The sequence below is a fragment of the Lytechinus pictus genome, chromosome 12, assembly GCF_037042905.1.
Source record: "Lytechinus pictus isolate F3 Inbred chromosome 12, Lp3.0, whole genome shotgun sequence".
NCBI lineage: Eukaryota > Metazoa > Echinodermata > Echinoidea > Temnopleuroida > Toxopneustidae > Lytechinus > Lytechinus pictus.
This window is the reverse complement of record NC_087256.1, coordinates 6051307-6071162: the sequence shown is the minus strand read 5'-3', so window position 1 is coordinate 6071162 and position 19856 is coordinate 6051307. Positions and strand designations below refer to the sequence as shown.

At 36.2% G+C, this 19856-nt stretch overlaps 1 protein-coding gene across 1 annotated transcript; it reads left to right on the top strand.

Moving 5' to 3' along the window:
* The first annotated feature begins 2041 nt into the window (after positions 1–2041).
* Positions 2042–15144, top strand: LOC129273436 (histamine N-methyltransferase-like). Its single transcript, XM_054910466.2, has 4 exons — positions 2042–2123; positions 6458–6671; positions 8406–8738; positions 10616–15144. Exons 2-4 carry the CDS (start codon positions 6473–6475, stop codon positions 10966–10968), a joined length of 885 nt encoding a protein of 294 aa, XP_054766441.2. The 5' UTR covers positions 2042–2123; positions 6458–6472; the 3' UTR covers positions 10969–15144.
* Positions 15145–19856: the final 4712 nt, after the last annotated feature.

Sequence of the window (19856 nt, the reverse complement as noted above, 5' to 3'; positions counted from 1 at the left end):
GGTGTCGTGGATTGAAGAGCGCCCTCCATAATAGGTCAATGTGTTTGGTTTCATATTTTCAATAAATCCAATGGGTGATTTCAAGTCCGGTGTTGGTCACTCAGGGGAAAAAGCGAAAAAGAAGGGATAGGAAAGGGGAAAAGGTGAAATATTATATCATTTTTCCGAATATTATGTCAAAATCTATCACATGATTATATTTTTTTTTAAATGTCATTTGTTTTCTTACTCGCTACCCTCGTTCGCAGCATTTTTCGTTTTGGATTTTTTTATTTTTATAGATTTAAAAAAAAAAAAAAATTCCTATACGCCATGTCTGTCACCCAAGTTTTTGATTCATTACCCCACTGGCTCATATCAATGAGTTTTAAACTAACTTCTGCTTCTCCGTGTATAGTAGTCCCCGTAGTCATGAGATTCCATTAATCTGTGCCATAAAAAACCAGGGATGCCTAAGGCATGTGCCCCTCTCGAGTCCCCCTCCACAGATACACATTAATTTTAGATCTGATTCTTTGGTCTGATATATTTTCTTTAATAAATAAAAATATACTTTTGCCGCGGAATCGGGGTATAAGTTGCATCCTTTTTTTTTTCTTTGCCGGGCTTTGTAACATTTGCAAAAGCGCTTTATAAGAAGTAATTGTTATTATTACTATTTAGAAAAATAATACTTAAAAATTGCCAAACAATTTTTTGCATGCAACCCCCCTCCCATCCTCAAAACCGTCATTCTGTCTTTGCGCTCGCTCTTTAATTCTAGAAGGAACGCACTCTCTTTCCTTTTTTAGATGAATCATTAATTTTGTCATACTCTGAAATAAATAGACGGGAACACAATTAAAACATTTACATTTTTTTTAAATGTAAACACCCAAACAAACAAACAAAATCATGAAACACACGGATAGAAGGGCCTATTGATGAAATTGCCATAAATAAATAGCAGTAATCAAAATTAAATAGGGGGTGCATTTGCATCATCCGCATTCCGCCCCCCCCCCCCCCCCCGATGAAGGCCCCTCTAGACCACAATTTATTTCGACTTTTATTTTTTATTTTTTTTTTTGAGGAGGGGGGAGTCGTCACCGGCCACCAGCAGCACGCACTGCCTGACATCGGTTTTGGTAATTTTTGTGTCAATGTTCTTCCCCCTAAAAGCACCCCCCGTTTGAAAAAAAGCTGGTGACGGCACTGGTACGGTCTAGCTCTACTCCTCTCAAAGACTCATCCTCTTAATCTTAAGCTTCCTCCTGCTCCTCATCGATGCATCTCCTCCGAGCCCTTCTAGTGCTTCCACTCTTCTTGGAATCCAGGGGCCGATTGCACGAAAGGGTCTTTCCAAGGACCGTCTTTCGTGTCGCCCATCTTGTATGATGCGCTATAAGCGGGGTGTTTCTGAAATTTATGATAAACAAATAAAATTCGTAAGCTTGCTTTTAAATCAAATTTTATACAATTTCATGAGATATCACATCATTTTATAAACAAATATTTTGTTTATTTTAATGGAAAAATAAAATATATTTCCAGATAATTTATTTGAAATGCGTTTCTCATGGCGTATCATAAAAGATGGGCGACACGAAAGACGGTCCTTGGAAAGACCCTTTCGTGCAATCGGCCCCTGGAACTTCCATAAAGTTTCGCTATTTTCCAGGATCATCAGGAAGTGAGAAATTCCAGGAAGTTATCATTTCCGGGAATTATATTATTTTCTGAATATCATGTCAAAATCTATATCAAAATTTGATCTTTTTAGTTAACATGTCAAATTTTTTGCTCGCTCGCTTATAACTCTTTATAAACTTTGCCCGCTACGTCGTGTTTCGTCCCCTCAACATTTTTGGCTCAATTACGGTACTGAGCCCTATTTTTCATTTTTTTTTTGTGTATAGAAGATAATTAAAACTTATGGAAGAAAGGAGAACATTCGGAAAATTCCAGGATATTTTGTAAAATTACAGGAACTTTCAAAGTAAATTCCAGGAAGTTCCGTTTTGAAAAGTGGAAGCACTCTCTTCCATTTAATTACTGCTGCTGGCCGATAGAGGGCCATTGGAAGAAAGACGCCAGGCAGTGGTCCAAGATCGAAAAGACACGAAATTAAACTAGTTCTACGAGTAAGTTTATATCATTAAATATGTCAGAGAGATGGAATATTGCATGTTAATATAATAATTAGTAATTGTGAATGTGTGAACAAGTGGCCAAGAGCTCCATTCATGGACTGTATCATGTTGTTGCCGGGCCGTGTTGACCATGACAACTGTTCCTCCGATCCGTACGGTACGGTACACGCCCACCCGAGCCGGCTGACGACGGCCGACCGCGCCGCTACCGGCCGCTCCAGTCTGTAACTGTACTGTTACAGTGTTTAATAAACTAAATCATGCACCTGGCTGAGCTGAAACTGCAATGCAATGATTGCATGACATAAAGTTTTAAACACAGTGGTTTCAGGTCTTTTTCAGAGTAAGACTAAGAAATTAACCCAAAGGCTTGATTTAAAATGTTGTTTTACTTGGGTAGGGGCACTCACAGTCACACAACATGCGAGGTTAGTAATTATTGGTAATAACCTTGCACAACGCATGTGATTTCATAGTGCATTTTGACGTTTTCATTCATCACACACGAATGTGAGGGACTAAAACACGCCAAACCCTTCAATATTTTTCCACTATGTTAATCTTGATCGTATGATTTAAGTTCATTGTAAAAAGGAATTGGAAATTATTTATGAAAGTGTTTTTATCGCTTACCTCCAAATCTCAACCACGATACTTCGTTCGATCCATCCTAGTCATCCTTCATACTGCGGTGGAAATTACGCAAACAACAATCGAAATGCGAATTTTTCCTATCGAACAGTCTAGATTAAAGTCGCCGGCGCATAATAGGAAATTGTACCAAAAATCAACAGGTTGCATGTCACGTATAATCGCTGATGGCGCTACATCATAAAATAACGCTGAACAGCGAAAAAATGCGGAGCGCCTAGAATGCAACCAGCAGTACAGCTGATCTGACGTAAACGACGTAAGCAAGCAAGTTTATTAAATAATATCGCGCGCCCTCTCTGTGCGTATAGAGAGAACCAGCGAATCGGCGCCATGCCTGCTTCGACATCAAGAAAAATCATCGATATAAAGTACCAGCAAGACAGAGAGGAATTGAAATTGGCTTCATATCGTTTGTAAGTTTCATATCCAAAGCTTATCTGATCTTAAATCCATATATATTGCTAATTTAAAATATATAGCCCGAAAGGCATTGCAAGTGCCGTGCAAGTGGTTATCCTGTGGACGGCGGCGGTAATGTACCCATGGGTGGGGTAGGGGTCTACCTCAGGCTCAAGCGATGTTCGTGCAGATGCAGGCTCCACTCCACTTCACTACCGCTTCCCTACGCTCCAGGTGGAGCGTAGGGTAAGTGGAGTGGAGTGGAGTGGAGCCTGCACGAACATCGCTTGAGGTAGGGGTCTACATGACTTCGGAAAAAAATGACTGGGGATCCAGGGATTCGGCAAATCGGCCGCCCTGGGCCCTTGCCCTTGTCAAATTTGGTACAGAGCGGATGGAGGAGTTGGGCAATTGACAAGATGTACCCTATAGTTGAAAATAAAAATATGGAGAAGGTTCAAATTAATATTTAGCCATAAAATAGAACATATGTGAAAATTGATGGGAGATTGGAAATACATACCAAAATTTATGGCATTATTCCATCAAATTTTCAGTGCGTGTAATTGTCCATAGGCATAGACAATCGGTTTATTTAGTCAGTAAAGGGTCTGTAAGTCTAGAGTAGACTAGTCAAACTATCGGCACATAATCCCTAAAAAAAGTCCCAAGGTCAGGAACACTAAAAAAATCCATAGAGAAATCTGAAGTGAACGAAACGGAAGGCTGGGGGGGGGGGTACATGTATGCATATGGAAGTCTTTCCAGGAGTTGTAGAAGCAGACCTGCCAACCAGTACGTTTTTTGGCGTATTTAGTATGTTTTTGCAACCAAAATACGGCAGTATGATTTTTCTTTAGAAAATACTTTTTTTTTTTTTACAAAATCGTAATTTATTGAGAAAAATCATCTCTATATGTCTCTATTTCATAAAAATTACACAAATATGGTTATTAGATCAATGTAATTTCAGGTAACTTTTTTTTTTCAATCATTTTGTTAAAACCAGGGTGAGATATAACACATGTTTAAATGGTTTTTTTTTTTCATCTGCAAGAACAGTGCGCATTTCACCTTGCATGCAGCTTGAGTGCCGCGATGAGCGAGTACGCCACGCATTTTATTATGAAATACACTTTTTTGGGGAAAAATACACTTTTTTATCACAGAATACAATTATTCACTCCCAGAGGTAGGCAGGTCTGTAGATTCAGACAGGCACTTGTAAGTTGTTTTAGTTGTAATGTTAGACCTAATGATTCCTGCCCAGAACCATGTACAGGACTGGTGGAATCTTCCCGTAGCCACTACAACATCACTGCAATCCCTAGATAAATTTAAGGCTGCTCTAAACTAATCCCTCACACTGTCGCATCTGCACCCGACCACAGCGTCATTGGAACTCTTGTTCTGTTGCTTTGTAGCTGTGATGATGATCTAGACCTAGGCTATAGCTTTGTAGTGAAGCAAGATGTACCAGCGGAACAACCAATAAAACAGAGAATGAAGCTTTCGGTCTAAATAGTCTCTAGCATTCTCGAACTCACTATAAAATCACTCCACACACGTAACAATAGATTGAGGTCACTGAAGTGAACCTATTCAACCTATTGATCTTCTGAACATTTTTTTCCTTATTGTAAAATCTAGCTAGGGTTCCTAAAATAGTGAGGTCAAGGATGTTAAATGGCAAGTGTCATCTGCAACTATTGAACAACTTGAACTGGGCCACTCAGTTCTTACAAAACATCACTTGTAAATAAAAAAAAAATGATTTCATCACTTATCATGATTATAATATATTATGCACAGTTGTTGTGTGTCTGGACAATCGATTTTGAACAGCCATTTGGAAAAGTTACAGTAACAAGCAAATTCTCACTAATTTTCAGTGCAAAATGTTAGGCTATACTATAAAGAAAAAAATTGAAGATGATTACAAGTTACAACTATTGAATCCATATTTTTTGTGCAATCCAAAGCCAAAAAAAAGGCTACAAGAATTTCTGAAAATGCACCCCTTAACAAGTATTGGCATGCGAAACCATACCCTTAACAAGTATTGGAATCAAAACGATACCCTTGTCAAGTATTCACAGAATAAACAAGTACAGCAATATTTTGATTATTATGTCAAGAACATGATCACGGACATCAGCTTTACCTTTACTTACATTGGGTTCCGCCCCACCTCCCACACCTTGCTCCGACTCAAACACGTAGTGTTGGGACAAAAAAATTCATCCTTTATAACGCAAATAGTCTTTTTTTATACCCTCGCAAATTTGACAGTAAACAAGTAGCTTTCCTAACGAAATATATACCCTTTTTTCAGTTACGTACATAACTTGCCCAATGTTTAAAAGATCCTTTTTTATGCATTTCTTTGGTTGCACCTGGTATCCACCCGTCAGTGGAAGTGCCCCCCCCCCCCCAGAAGACAAACTCTGCATTACCAACCTTACTTCATCCCCTCTCCAGGACAGCATGTAGACTTTTGGGGAGAGAACTTCTTCAAGGTTCAAGTGGATACTAACTGAGGACAAGGTTATCATAATTGCTGTCTGAGTTGTTATTGTGGGTCTTTTTCACACCCATGATCTCCTAGGTGTTCTTTCTGTCACAAAGTTGATAAACTGCTAGAGATACAACTGTTCATGCATTCTCGAGAAATTCTGGTAGAATTCTGATGTGTGTGTATCAGAGGGGGGGGGGGTGATTCAAGTAATCTTGCTGGGGCCTGTATAATCTTCAACATTTTCAAAATCACATTTAAATCTTTTTCTTCACCATGTGCATATTGCTTTTAGGGTCATCCAAAATATGAATGATTTTAAAAATGGACAGTCATCAATCACATAGCCTGAAAGACATCATAACTTTATTTTTTATTTTTCTCTATTCATTTTATACATTTTTGGGGATGGAGGTCGACTTGACCGTTGAATAAATATTTCTGTAATCACTGTACTGTAATTCAAATTTCTTTTGGAGGGTTATTTACACAGATGATTTACATTTTTGTAGTGACATGTATATTTATATTTTTGTGCATTGTGTTCCTTCGGCTTTGTGTTGTTGACATTTCTATGGCTTGGCTTTGTCCTTGAAGATCTGAAGAATTATGATCATTATGATGTCCTGAATAAATCATATTGATATCATATTGATTCCATTGTTGCATCAATGGTATCAAGCTCTATACTAAAATATTGCACGATTCATATTCAATTATTTACATTTCTTCCCTCTTTTCTATTATCTGTCACCAGCCCAATTAACGCAGGATGGCTGAAGTGCCCTACATTCTTGATGATCTTGACTACTACTCAGAGGCTTACCAGACCTTCACCCGATGTTCAGCCGAGACAGGAGCCATCCAGGACTGGGTAGAGTCCTCCTTCAAGGAACAGATTGTTGACAAGTTGTCTGTGAAATGCCAGTCTGCAGATCCTCTCAGAGTGTTAGGGATTGGAAGTGGGGCGGGTAAGGGCATACATTAAACATAAATCTTATAATTGCTTCTGCAATCATTGACACCGTTCTCACTACCTTCCTAAAACTAGTTTAACATATAATGAGAACGGTCGAAGCGGCCTTGGAAGTGATCTTCCAAACCGGTTTTGAAAACCACCTCGTAAGGTAGTTTTGAAGATCGATTTACCTCGTTAAACTGGTTGGAGCGTATATAAGTGAGGACACAACCATTCTTCGGGTAGCGATCTTCACACATCTCAAACGCTCTACTCCACACACTGTATGTGGAATGCCTACGCGGCAGTTTCAAATTTCGTGTGAAACATGTCACCCCACTAAGAGCGTTCCCATGGCAACAAGACCACTTTACGTGAAGTAAAGCGATCTCCCAAACTGGTTTCCTGAAACGGTTTCGAGTAAACCAGTTTTAGAAAGTTTAATGAGAAGAGTGTTATAGACCAGATGAATGCTTCATAAAGCTGTTCTTAAGTTACAAGTGACTTTATGAATGACTGGTGATCCTTGCTTGAAGTAAATTATGCCCACCTTTATGAAACACGATACTGGGGCCCATAAGACAGAGCATAGAAAAAGATTTTACATTTTGATTTATGTGCTATAACCTTTATGTTACGAGACCCATAAATCATGCATTATTTGCGTAATAATTATTTACTCAGCCATTTACTCAATAAATATGCCGAGAGAGTCGGTAAAAACCTTTGCACCTCACAAATCACCAATTTTAATGAAAGAATGTGTCCTAAACACACAGCCTGAAGAAGTATCTCCTCCCAAATAATCAATTATACTTGGATTTGTCAGAAGGTACTCTGGTGTTAGGTAAATTTGAATTGTTTCAATGTAAGGCGTGAATCCATATGCCAATGAAGTTCCTATCCTCCTACTTGCTGTAGAATTCATTGCAAAACACATTTTGGATTCAAGTCAAACAGGCAGAGGCCAAAAAATTCACCCACATGTATACTCTGTACATGTGACTCATATCAAGACAGACGTTACATTGTCTGCAGAGTCTGGTATCTATATTAAAAGGAAATATGAAGTAAAGAGTTCATATTGTCAAGGTTTCACCAAAGTAAAAACAATTAGCAAGTATGTGTACACTGTTGGTTAATATAGAGGAATGCAAGCACTCATTGTTAGCCCTGATAGAGAATCCCTCTCTCTCTCTCTCTCTTTACACTCTCTCTTTACACTGTCACTTTTATATGATTTATTATGACTTTTATGCCACTTGTTTATAGTTGTTTGATATCATTCTTTTGTTTCTATGATAAATGTAATTTGTTTATTTTGAATTTTTGAATGTTTATCTGATTTTTTTTTCTCGTCTGCACGCAGTACTTGCACTTTTTCCACTCCCTGGGAGGTACTGCAACAAGAGTTTCTAATTCAATTGCTACTGCTAGGCATAGGGTTTTATTTTATTCAATGCCATGGTTGTGGATGCCTTTCTCATTGGCCTCAACCAATACCCCTCTCATTGACCTTGAAGATTTGTTGTGCCATTTTTTCATTTAATATGGAAAAGTGGCCTTTCCCTTCCAAATATCAAAATTTAAGGCTTGCATGTACATCATTTGCTTTCACAACCACCCTGGTACCCTTCAAAAAAACCTGGGTGGATAGTGGCAAAATGAGGATGCGATGCAAGTCTAATGTCTCCTTGTTCACATACATGTATCTGTTGATTATTCATCCACTCCCCACCTGCTGTAGGAAACATAGACTGTGCCATGCTGGAGCAGCTCCTGCCAACGTTCCCCAGGATCAATAACACCATTGTGGAGCCTTCAGAGGCTCAGAACGACCTCTTCAAGAACCTCATAAAGGAGAAAGGAGATGCCTTAAAAGGTGCGTCCTTCAAGTGGAGTGCAGAGACATCCGATCAGTACTTGGACAAAGCCTTCAGCAGTGGTGCCCAGCCACCGAAATTCCACTTCATACACGCAGTACATGTTCTCTACTATGCTTCGGACTTGAAACAGAGCCTAAAGAGACTCTATGACATGCTTGAAGAAGGAGGTCTCCTTTTCATTGTTAATCTATCAAGTAAGTGAAGAGAAATTCTGGGTACTCTTTAAAAAAAATTTAGCTTTCTTTCTCTGTACCCTCCCTCTTTTTTCACTCTTCTCCATCTGGCCATGCGTCTTGAACTCGCCCCATTTGTTTTACATCACTGAAATCCAATGATTGCGCACCCATCAGCATAAAAATTGTCATAACTTTAAAAATATTTACTGTATCCCAACAAAAGTACACTTTTTCTGAAAGGAATTTTCATGAGGATTCAAAAAATGGCATTAAAAATGAGGTTGGTCATTTTGATATGCAAATTTATGTAAATTTTGAATCTAATGTAAAATTTCAATTTTTCAAAGAAATCATAATTAATGATTCTATGATATAGAGGTAGAGGCATTTTTTATATGAGGAATTGTCATAACTTTATAAGTTTATGGATCTAGTAAATGAAACTTGGACATAAGAGCAACCATGTATCCCTGCATATCATGTGCGATTTTCAGGTCACATGACCAAGGTCAAAGGTCACTTAGGGTCAATAAACTTTGGTAATGTTGGGGGTATTTGAGGAATTGTAATCATAACTTTAAAAGTTTATGGACCTAGTTCATTAAACTTGGACATAAGAGCAGCAATGTATCCCTGAATACCCTGTGCGTGTTTCAGGAACATAGCCAAGATCAAAGCTCATTTAAAGGTCAATAAACTCTGACCATGTTGGGAGTATGTGTTGAATTGGCATCATAACTTAGAAACTTTATGGATCTAGCTCATGAAACATCAACTTAAGGGTAATCAAGTATGAATGATTGTTTTGCGCATGTCTTTGGTCACATGATCATGGTCAAAGGTCATTTTTGTTCTATGGACATATTCTATTATCATATTAGTGTTTTCTTCTGTGAATAATTATTCGTTAGCTGTTCCCAAAGGCAGTACTGCTGCTATATCGAATTGCGTAATGCAGGCGAGACTGCCAGAGGCGTTCCACTTGTTTTATTCTTTATATTGAGCGCATTGTCGCAAATTGATGTGTATATATAACTCAATACCCTAAGAGAACTTTTACTCAGCTTTCAAATGATATCAATTTCATGACAATTCATCTCCACTTGGCCAAAAAATCACATCATAATGTGTTCCTCTACGAGAATTTTTGTTGTATTTCATGTAAGCAATTTTAGGGTTTTCATAATTATCATTAATTATAATTAATTAATTGAAATATGATTTGAATAATGTTGGATTATTATACTCCTAACCTCAAGCTTTAAAATGAGACCAAAATCAAGTCTCTAGCCCCTTGTATACCAAAGTTATTTGCATTTAAAAAATGAAACGTGACTCTCCCATAGAGTTTGTGTGTACCACCTCCCACCCCCCTCCTCCACCCTCGCCATTTTCTATTCGTTCAGTCGCGGCGTCATGAATATGCATGCTATTGCGGTCATTTTTTCAGATATGATAGAGTATATATTTAGCTTTAAATCGATTCCAATTTCATGATAATATCTTTCCATTCAGCTGAGATATTGTATGTTAAACAGAATGAAAATTGAAAAAGCGTAACAACACCACCTTTATGTGGGGTGAGTTCAAGACACATGGCCATCTGTCTTTCTCTCTCTCTCTCTTTTGATTCTGTCCTTGGTAATTTTCTCTCTTTTCTCAACTCTCCTGTGCTTATTCGTGTAGAGCATTCTTGACAATTTCTGTTTACTCTCTCACTCACTATACCTGACTTTGTTTCTGTACCCTCTCTCCTCTTTCATTGTTCTCCATCTCTGTCTCCCTTTCTCTTGATTGTGTACTTGGTCACCTTTCCCTTTATGAAACTCTCAGTAAATCCTCAGTATACACTCTGAATCTTTCTTCATCGCAACTTTCTGCTTCATCATGTCCAGGGAATTCCACTATCATCAAGGTCCATCGAAAGATGAACGAGATTGTGACCGACATGAGACCGCTCCTGCTGACTGATGAGCAGATAGAAGCTGCCTTGGACTCCCAGGACATGCCACACACGGGTCAGCAAGTCGACCGCTACATCCAAGGTACAGCCATTTTCGGAGAGGGCTCTCAGGAAGGGGATCATCTCCTCGACTTCTTGACCCACTCCAAGGGCTTCCGAAGGGCAGCACCAGACAACCTCAGAGAGAGTATCCTCAAGTACCTGAGAGATCCCGACTGCTCCATAGAGAAAGATGGTGAGATCCTAGTCTTTAGGCACTGGGTCCCCATCACTGTCCCCAAGTGATTCAGGTATCTGTTCCGTACATCCCCCAGAAATATAATACAAGGCAGTTACAGGGAAAGTTTAAGCCGATGAAGGTTAGAAACAGTCTCTGAGCTTGCTACCCATTGCCATCATATTTCAGTTACATTTCATTTTGGCAGTGCACCTTCTTATGGGGAATCATTTCTCATTAAATCAATAATTCAAAAATCTTATGTTAGCCACCTGTTTTCTTCAAACGATGTGATATCTTAATCACATAACCCCAACTATACTATACCTTTTACATACTTGTTTTTTAATCTCATGTGATGTTTATTTTTTTTATGTTAGATGTATATCTATATGTAGTAGAGCGGATTAGCCGAACAATTGTGCAAATTATGACTAAAGCATGAAACTTTCACAAGTATTAGTATATGCCGTAAGATTTATTTTAAAGATGGGAGGTAAATTTATAAATGCCATTTTCGGCCGTTGCCATGGCAACAGATTAATTTCTCCAAAATAACATGCATTCCCATGTAAATGGTAAATAAACATGATATAGATGACCAAAATGATAATTTTCAGGCTCCCAATTGAATACATATGAAATTGCGAAATATTCAAGATCTTTAAGAAAGTTCCAATTGGTCCGTTGCCATGGCAACGGCTTGTTTTTCCCCAGAAAAGTAAAAATTTTGATTAAAAAAACGTTGTAGAATATGATTTATCTTTAATTTCCCCTAACTTTACAGTGCTTATCGAAGATATTTTGGTTGCTAAATGTGTAAATTACATCTCAAGCCATTGCCATGGCAACCAAATAACATCTAATTTACAAAAGAACATGTTTGACAAGACAATGGACAGGTGGAAAATACAAGTGGAATTAACTTTATCTGTATGCTTAAGATTTGACCCCCTCATTTGAACAAAAAATACAGAAAGTGTTCTGCAGGAGTTCTTTATAAAGATAAGAATTAATGTTGCCTTGGTAAAGCTTGAATTGAATTTAAAAATAAACAATTTTGCAAAGGACCCGTTGCCATGGCAACATCTTATTTCCCTGTAGAAAAGTAAAAATATTGATAAAAATGTAAAATACATGTACAGTAAGATCATCATTCCAGTTTCCCTAATTTCAAGGTACTAATCGAGATATGTTTGTGACTAAATTTTATAAATATAACATCTTAAGCCATTGCCATGGCAACCAAATAACATCTAATTTCTTTTTAAAGTGGATGATAAGGTTAAAAACAGGTGAAAGATACAATGAATATTAACTTAATGTGCATTCGTAAGGTCTGACCAACTCAATTAATTTAGGGGAAAATAATACAGTCAGTGTTCTGCATGAACTAAATTAGAATGATAAACATTGATGTTGCCTTGGTAATACTTGAATTCAACAATAAATATTAATATTCAAAATGGCCTGTTGCCATAGCAACAGATCATTTAGTATCAGTTTTGATTAAAAAAGGGACTGTAGAATCTGATTTTTCTTGCATTTACCCTAATCTTTGTTTGCTAAACATCGATATGTTTGATGCAAAATGTATAAATAACATCTTCAGCCTTTGCCATGGCAACCAATTAAGATATAATTTTTGTCTCACCTGCATAGCAGAGCGAGACTATAGGCGCCGCTTTTCCGACGGCGACGGCGACGGCGGCGGCGGCGTCAACACCAAATCTTAACCTGAGGTTAAGTTTTTGAAATGACAGCATAACTTAGAAAGTATATGGACCTAGTTCATGAAACTTGGCCATAAGGTTAATCAAGTATTACTGAACATCCTGCCTGAGTTTCATGTCACATGACCAAGGTCAAAGGTCATTTAGGGTCAATGAACTTAGACCATGTTGGGGGAATCAACATCAAAATCTTAACCTAAGGTTAAGTTTTTGAAATGTCATCATAACTTAGAAAATATATGGACCTAGTTCATGAAACTTATACATAAGGTTAATCAAGTATCACTGAACATCCTGCATGAGTTTCACATCACATGACCAAGGTCAAAGGTCATTTAGGGTCAATGAACTTTGGCCGAATTGGGGGTATCTGTTGAATTACCATCATAACTTTGAAAGTTTATGGATCTGATTCATGAAACTTGGACATAATAGTAATCAAGTATTACTGAACATCCTGTGCAAGTTTCAGGTCACATGATCAAGGTCAAAGGTCATTTAGGGTCAATGAACTTTGGCCAAATTGGGGTATTTGTTGAATTACAGCCATAAATTTGAAAGTGTGTTGGTCTAGTTCATAAAACTTAGTCATAATAGTAATCAAGTATCACTGAACATCCTGTGCGAGTTTCAGGTCACATGATCAAGGTCAAAGGTCATGTAAGGTCAAAGAACTTTGGCCACGTTGGGGGTATTTGTTGAATTGCCATCATATCTCTATAAGTGTATTGGTCTAGTTCATAAAACGTGAAAATAAGAGTAACCAAGTATCACTGAACATCTTGTGCGAGTTATAGTAGTTTTCAAAATCAGCACTGCTGCTATATTGAATCGCGTGATGCAGGTGAGACGGCCAGAGGCATTCCACTTGTTAAAACAAACTAACACAGTTGTAATGATAATGGACAGGTGGAAAGTAAAGTATAGATTTACTTAATCTACATAAGGTTTGACTTTGACCAGTCATTAAGTTTTGAACAAAAAATACAGTAAGTGTTCCGCATGAGTTCATTAGCATGATAAAAACTGATGTTGCCTTGGTAATGCTTGAATTTATTGATATCAATGTTTACAAATGTGTGTTCTGTTCCCATGGCAACGGGTCATTTTATTCCCCCTAAAATACCATCTTTGATAAAAAAAAATACCTTGTAGAATCTTATTTTTCATTCAATTCTACTAAGTTTAGGGTGCCAAACATACACGTACATCTCTGTTGGTTAATGTATAAATAACATCTTAAGGCATTACCATGGCAATAAAATAACATATAATTTACCCCAAAAATAACATGGCTGACAAGATAATGGACAGGTGGAAAATACAATAAAATTAACTTAATATGCTTGAATTTATTGATATCAATGTTTACAAATGTGTGTTCTGTTCCCATGGCAACGGGTCATTTTATTCCCCCTAAAATACCATCTTTGATAAAAAATACCTTGTACAATCTTATTTTTCATTCAATTCTACTAAATTTAGGGTGCCAAACATACACGTACATCTCTGTTGTTTAATGTATAAATAACATCTTAAGGCATTACCATGGCAATAAAATAACATTTAATTTACCAAAAAATAACATGGCTGACAAGATAATGGACAGGTGGAAAATACAATAAAATTAACTTAATATGCGTAAGGTTTGACCTACTCTTTTAATTTCAAAATCACATTAAGTGTTATGCATGATTTCTTACGATATGTTGATTTGGTAATGCTTGAACATAATGATAAATATCAATGTTGCCAATGGTCCCTTAAAAGTACAAATTTTGATAAAAATAATATGTTTATTTTATTTCCTAGTCCCTTATTTGAGGGTGCTGAACATAAATATGCTAAATGATAAGCACCATCTTATTTCATTATACATGGCATCGACATAAGACCTACAAAAATCATATCAGACTTTTTTGGGCTCAAATAAATTCCCGAAACTCTAATTTCGAGGCTGGTCAATTTCATTCAAAGTATTCGCAGGCTGCCATTTTGAAGAAAGCGTCTTGGTGTGATTTGTGCTTTAAGGCCGTTCATCATATCAATATACAAGGGGATAATAGGCGTTGATAAATCGAAATCAAAAGTCTATCTGAGGAGTTGACATGGTCTTGAGCTCCTAATCAATGTAAATACAGTAAATCAACTTTTACATGGAAATCATTAAAATTTTGCTTTGTCTGACTGTTTTAGCATAATACTTGGCTCGAAATTTGATGACAAAGAATTATCAAGTATCATCTGCTAGTACGCATTTTAATTTCTGCATATATCAGAAAATTGTTACTTTTTGAAAATTCCCATCATTTCTTGAAAATTGCCGAAAATTCAAAAATTCCCACCAAATTCCCGTTTATTCCCATGAAAAGATTCCATCAAGAAAATTCCCGGAAATTCTGCAACCCCCCAAACCCCCCCCAAAAAAAAATAATTACCAAGAAAAAAATAAAGAGAACCTGAAAGAGAGATGGATAAAATATGATTATTTTACAAATACTATACCCAAAATCTTTTACAAAATTTTATTTTTGTAAAAAAAATGAAAAATTTCGAAAGTTTTACTCTTTCGCTGGGCTAGCTGACAACTTTTCAAAATAAATTTTACTCAATACATCATATCTGGACCCCTCAAAATTACAATACAGATTTTGACGAAGAAGATTTTGAAATACTGTGATAATTTTTAAATTAACATAATTATGAATCTAATCAACATGAAGTATAATCTATTCACTGCTAATTTTACATGATAAGTAGACTTATTAAAATATTTAAATTTTTAAACATACCCTTACTGGTTGAAAGGTTGAAAAGAAAAATTAAGTACTCCAGGGTAACAGGAAAATCCAAGATGGTGCCCTCACTGGCTGCCGTAGGCTAAAAATCCACAACTCATCCATTACTTGATAAAATGGCTTTAATTTGTTTTTTATTCATTGGTTATTAAGGATCAATAGTACATAAGGCCAAGTTACAGGGACAGCCAGTGGTCTGGAATGTCCAAAAACATAAGTTGGCTTCAAAAAATTGAATCTAAAATGGTTGCTGATACATAAAGCGGACGTAGCTCATTTCATATTGGCCTAGGGGAAGTGATTTTGACTTTAAATCATTGGTTTCAAGAGTCTAATAATATTAGGACAAGTTACAACGACAGTCAAATATGTCCGAAAATCCAATATGGCTTCCGAAAATAATTATAAAATGGCTGCTGATACTTAAAAGTGGAATAGCTCATTTTATATTCACCTGTGAGATATGATTTTGGTGTCTAAACTATAATTTCAAAGGCGAATGATACATTAGGACAAGCTACACGGACAGTCGGTGGTCTTGTATGTCCAAAATTCCAAGATGGCTTCCAAAAAAGATATAAAACAATGTCTAATGTTGCTTACAAATAAACATAGTTTGTTTAATATCTGTCTGGGGAATATGATTTTGGTGTCTAAACCATATTTTAAAGGGTCAAGTAATGCATTAGGACAAGTTACAAGGACAGTCGGTGGTTTGGTATGTTAAAAAACGCAAGATGGCTTACAAAATGGGGACTAAAATTGACTGTTGTTACTTAAAAATTGGCAGAGCTCATTCTATATCCGCCTGTGAGATGTGATTCTGGTGTCTAAACCATATTTTCAAGAGTCAAATAATAAATTAGGACATAGTTTGTTCAATATCTGTCTGGGAAATATGATTTTGATGTCTAAACCATAATCATAAAACCATGGTTTAATGCATTAGAACAAGTTACGAGGACGGTCAGTGGACTGGTATGTTAAAAAATCCAAGATGGCCTCCAAAATGGGGTCTAAATTGACTGTTGGTACTTCAATATGGACATAATATAGTTCATTAATAATATACTATGGGGATATGATTTTGGTGTCTACACTAATATTTAAAGGGTCAAGTAATACTGTACATTTGGTCAAGTTGAAAGGACAGTCAGGTGTCATTATTGTGTCAAAAAATTCAAAGATGGCTTGAAAATGGGGGTTATAATGTTACTAAAAAATGGACATAGTACATCAAAAATACACCTGGTGATATTATTTTGGTGTCTACACTAGGGTTTCAAGGATCAAATTATACTTTGGGACTGGTTACAATTGTCCATTTTGCCTGAAAATCCAAGATGGCTTCCATAAATGGGTTCTAAAATGACAACTGTTACTTTGAAGTGGATGTAATATCCACTTGAGAGAAATAATTTTGGTGCCTGCATTCAAAATGCAAGCAGGTAAGAGTTGGCAACAGCACCCATTGATGTAATTTTAGAATCTACCTTGGATTTTGGACAAAATTGATAACTAACCATCCTTGTTACTTGTCCTAATGTAATAGTGGACCCTTTATACCACAGTGTAGACAACAAAAATGTTTCTCACATGTTGATGTTGTATGAACTCAGATAATTTCTGAGTGATATAAGTCATTTTAGATGCCATTTTGAAAATCCTCTTGGATTTTTAGGAAAAATTGGACAACTGGATATCATTGTAACCAGTCTAAACATATTTTTAAAACCTTGAAACCAAAGTGTGAACACCAAAATAATTTTTTCTTGGTGGATTTTAAATGAACTATGTCAATTTTTAAGTAACAGACTCCGATTAGACTCCAATTGTCGGAAGCCATCTTGGATGTTTAGACACACTGGATTACGGACTGTCCTTGTAACTTGTTCAAATGTACATGATGTATTAACTGACATATATACGGCTGTCCCGTCGGTGGATTCAGGTCCATCAAAATCTTGAGGTTTGATCTTTCCAGGGGACAAACGCCTTTAACCTACCTACTACCTACCTCCGATTAGACTCCAATTGTCGGAAGCCATCTTGGATGTTTAGACACACTGGATTACGGACTGTCCTTGTAACTTGTTCAAATGTACATGATGTATTAACTGACATATATTACACGAAATATGTCCATTTGTTAGTAACAGGAGCTATTCCATTTTTGGAAGCCACCTTGGATTTTTGGACAAACTTGACCACTGACTGTCCTTGTTACTTGTCCTAATGTATTATTTGACCCATTTATCCATGACATAAACATATTCCAGGATATCAAACAAACTACTTTTTTAATGCAGCATCAGCAATTTTAGACTCCATTTTTGGAAGCCATCTTGGATTTTTTTATATAATGGACAACTGACTGTCCATTCAACTTGTGATAGTGTATTATTTGACCATTGAAACCATGGTCTAGACACCAAAATCATATATCTCAGATTGATAGGAAATGAGCTATATGTCCATTTATATATCAACAGCCATTTCAAACTCCATTTTTGGAAGCCGTCTTAGGGTTTTGGACACGTCAGACCACTGGCTGTCCTTGTAACTAGTCCCAATGTACTACTTCACCCTTAAAACATAGAAACCAAATTAAGCCACTGAAATTAGATGTTATTTGGTTGTCATGGCAATGGCTGAAGTTATTTGTACATCAACAGCAAACATATCTATGCTTTGCATCCTAAAATTAGGGGAAATTTATGACAAAATGCAGATTTTAAACTGTTTTTCGATCAAATTTGGTGCTTTTCTTTGGAAAAAAGAGTCGTTGCCATGGCAACGGCCCATTTGCAACATTGATATTTATCATTAACTTCAAGCATTACCAAGGCAACCTCAAATTTCATCATTCTAATGAACTAATGCGAAACATTGTAATCTTTGTTCAAAATTAAATGACTGGGTCAAACCTTGAGTTAATTGTTATAAATTGCATTTTCCACCTGTCCATTATCATGTCAACCATGTTATATTTTTTTTTCAAATTAGATGTTACTTGGTTGCCATGACAATGGATTTATATGTTATTTGCATTTTAACAGCAAACATATCTATTCTTTCCCTAAAGTTAAGGGAAATGAAAGAAAAATCAGATTATACAGTCCTTTTTAAAAATCAAAACTGCTACTGTTCTTGGGTAAATGGTCCGTTGCTATGGCAACAGGCCATTTGGAACATTGATATTTATCGTTGAATTCAAGTATTACCAAGGCAACATCAATGTTTATTATTTTAATTAGTTCATGCAGAACACTGACTGTATTATTTTCCCCTAAATTAGTTGAGTAGGTCAGACCTTACGAATGCACATTAAGTTAATATTCATTGTATCTTTCACCTGTTTTTAACCTTATCATCCACTTTTTTTAAAAATTAGATGTTATTTGGTTGCCATGGCAATGGCTTAAGATGTTATATTTATAAATTTAGTCAAAAACATATCTCGATTAGTACCTTGAAATTAGGGAAAATGGAATGATGATCATACCGTACATGTATTCTACATTTTTATCAATATTTTTACCTTTCTAGAGGGAAATAAGATGTTGCCATGGCAACGGGCCCTTTGTAAAATTGTTCCTTTTTAAATTCAATTCAAGCATTTCCAAAGCAACATAATATTTTATCTTTATAAAGAACTCCTGCAGAACAATTTAGTATTTTTGTTCAAATGAGGGGGTCAAAACTTAAGCATACAGATTAAGTCAATTCCAATTGTATTTTCCACCTATCCAATGTCTTGACAACCATGTTATTTTTGTAAATTAGATGTTATTTGGTTGCCATGGCAATGGCTTGAGATGTAATTTACACATTTAGCAGCCAAAATATCTTTGTTAAGCACTGTAAAATTAGGGGAAATTAAAGATATATCATATTCTACAACTTTTTTTAATCAAAATGTTTATTTTTCTGGGGAAAAACAAGCCGTTGCCATGGCAACGGACCAATTGGAACTATCTTGATGATCTTGAATATTTCTAAATTTCATATGTATTCAATTGAGAGCCTGAAAATTATAATTTTGGTCATCTATATCATGTTTATTTACCATTTATATGGGAATGTATGTTGTTTTGGAGAAATTAATCCGTTGCCATGGCAACGGCCGAAAATGGCATTTATAAATTTACCTCCCATCTTTAAAATAAATCTTATGGCATATACTAATACTTGTGAAAGTTCTATGCTTTAGTCAAAATTTGCACAATTGTTGTGATTTTTGGAGCTAATCCGCTCTACTAATGTAAGTTGTTTACAATTTAAGACTTCCAAATATATGAAAAAAATGCTTACCTTGTGGCTTTATATTTGTCTCACTTGAACAAAGTTTAGCAGAGACCTAGTAATCACTTTTCCTTGCTCTCACTTCTTTATTTCTGCACCAATTAAGTTCATACTAGGAAC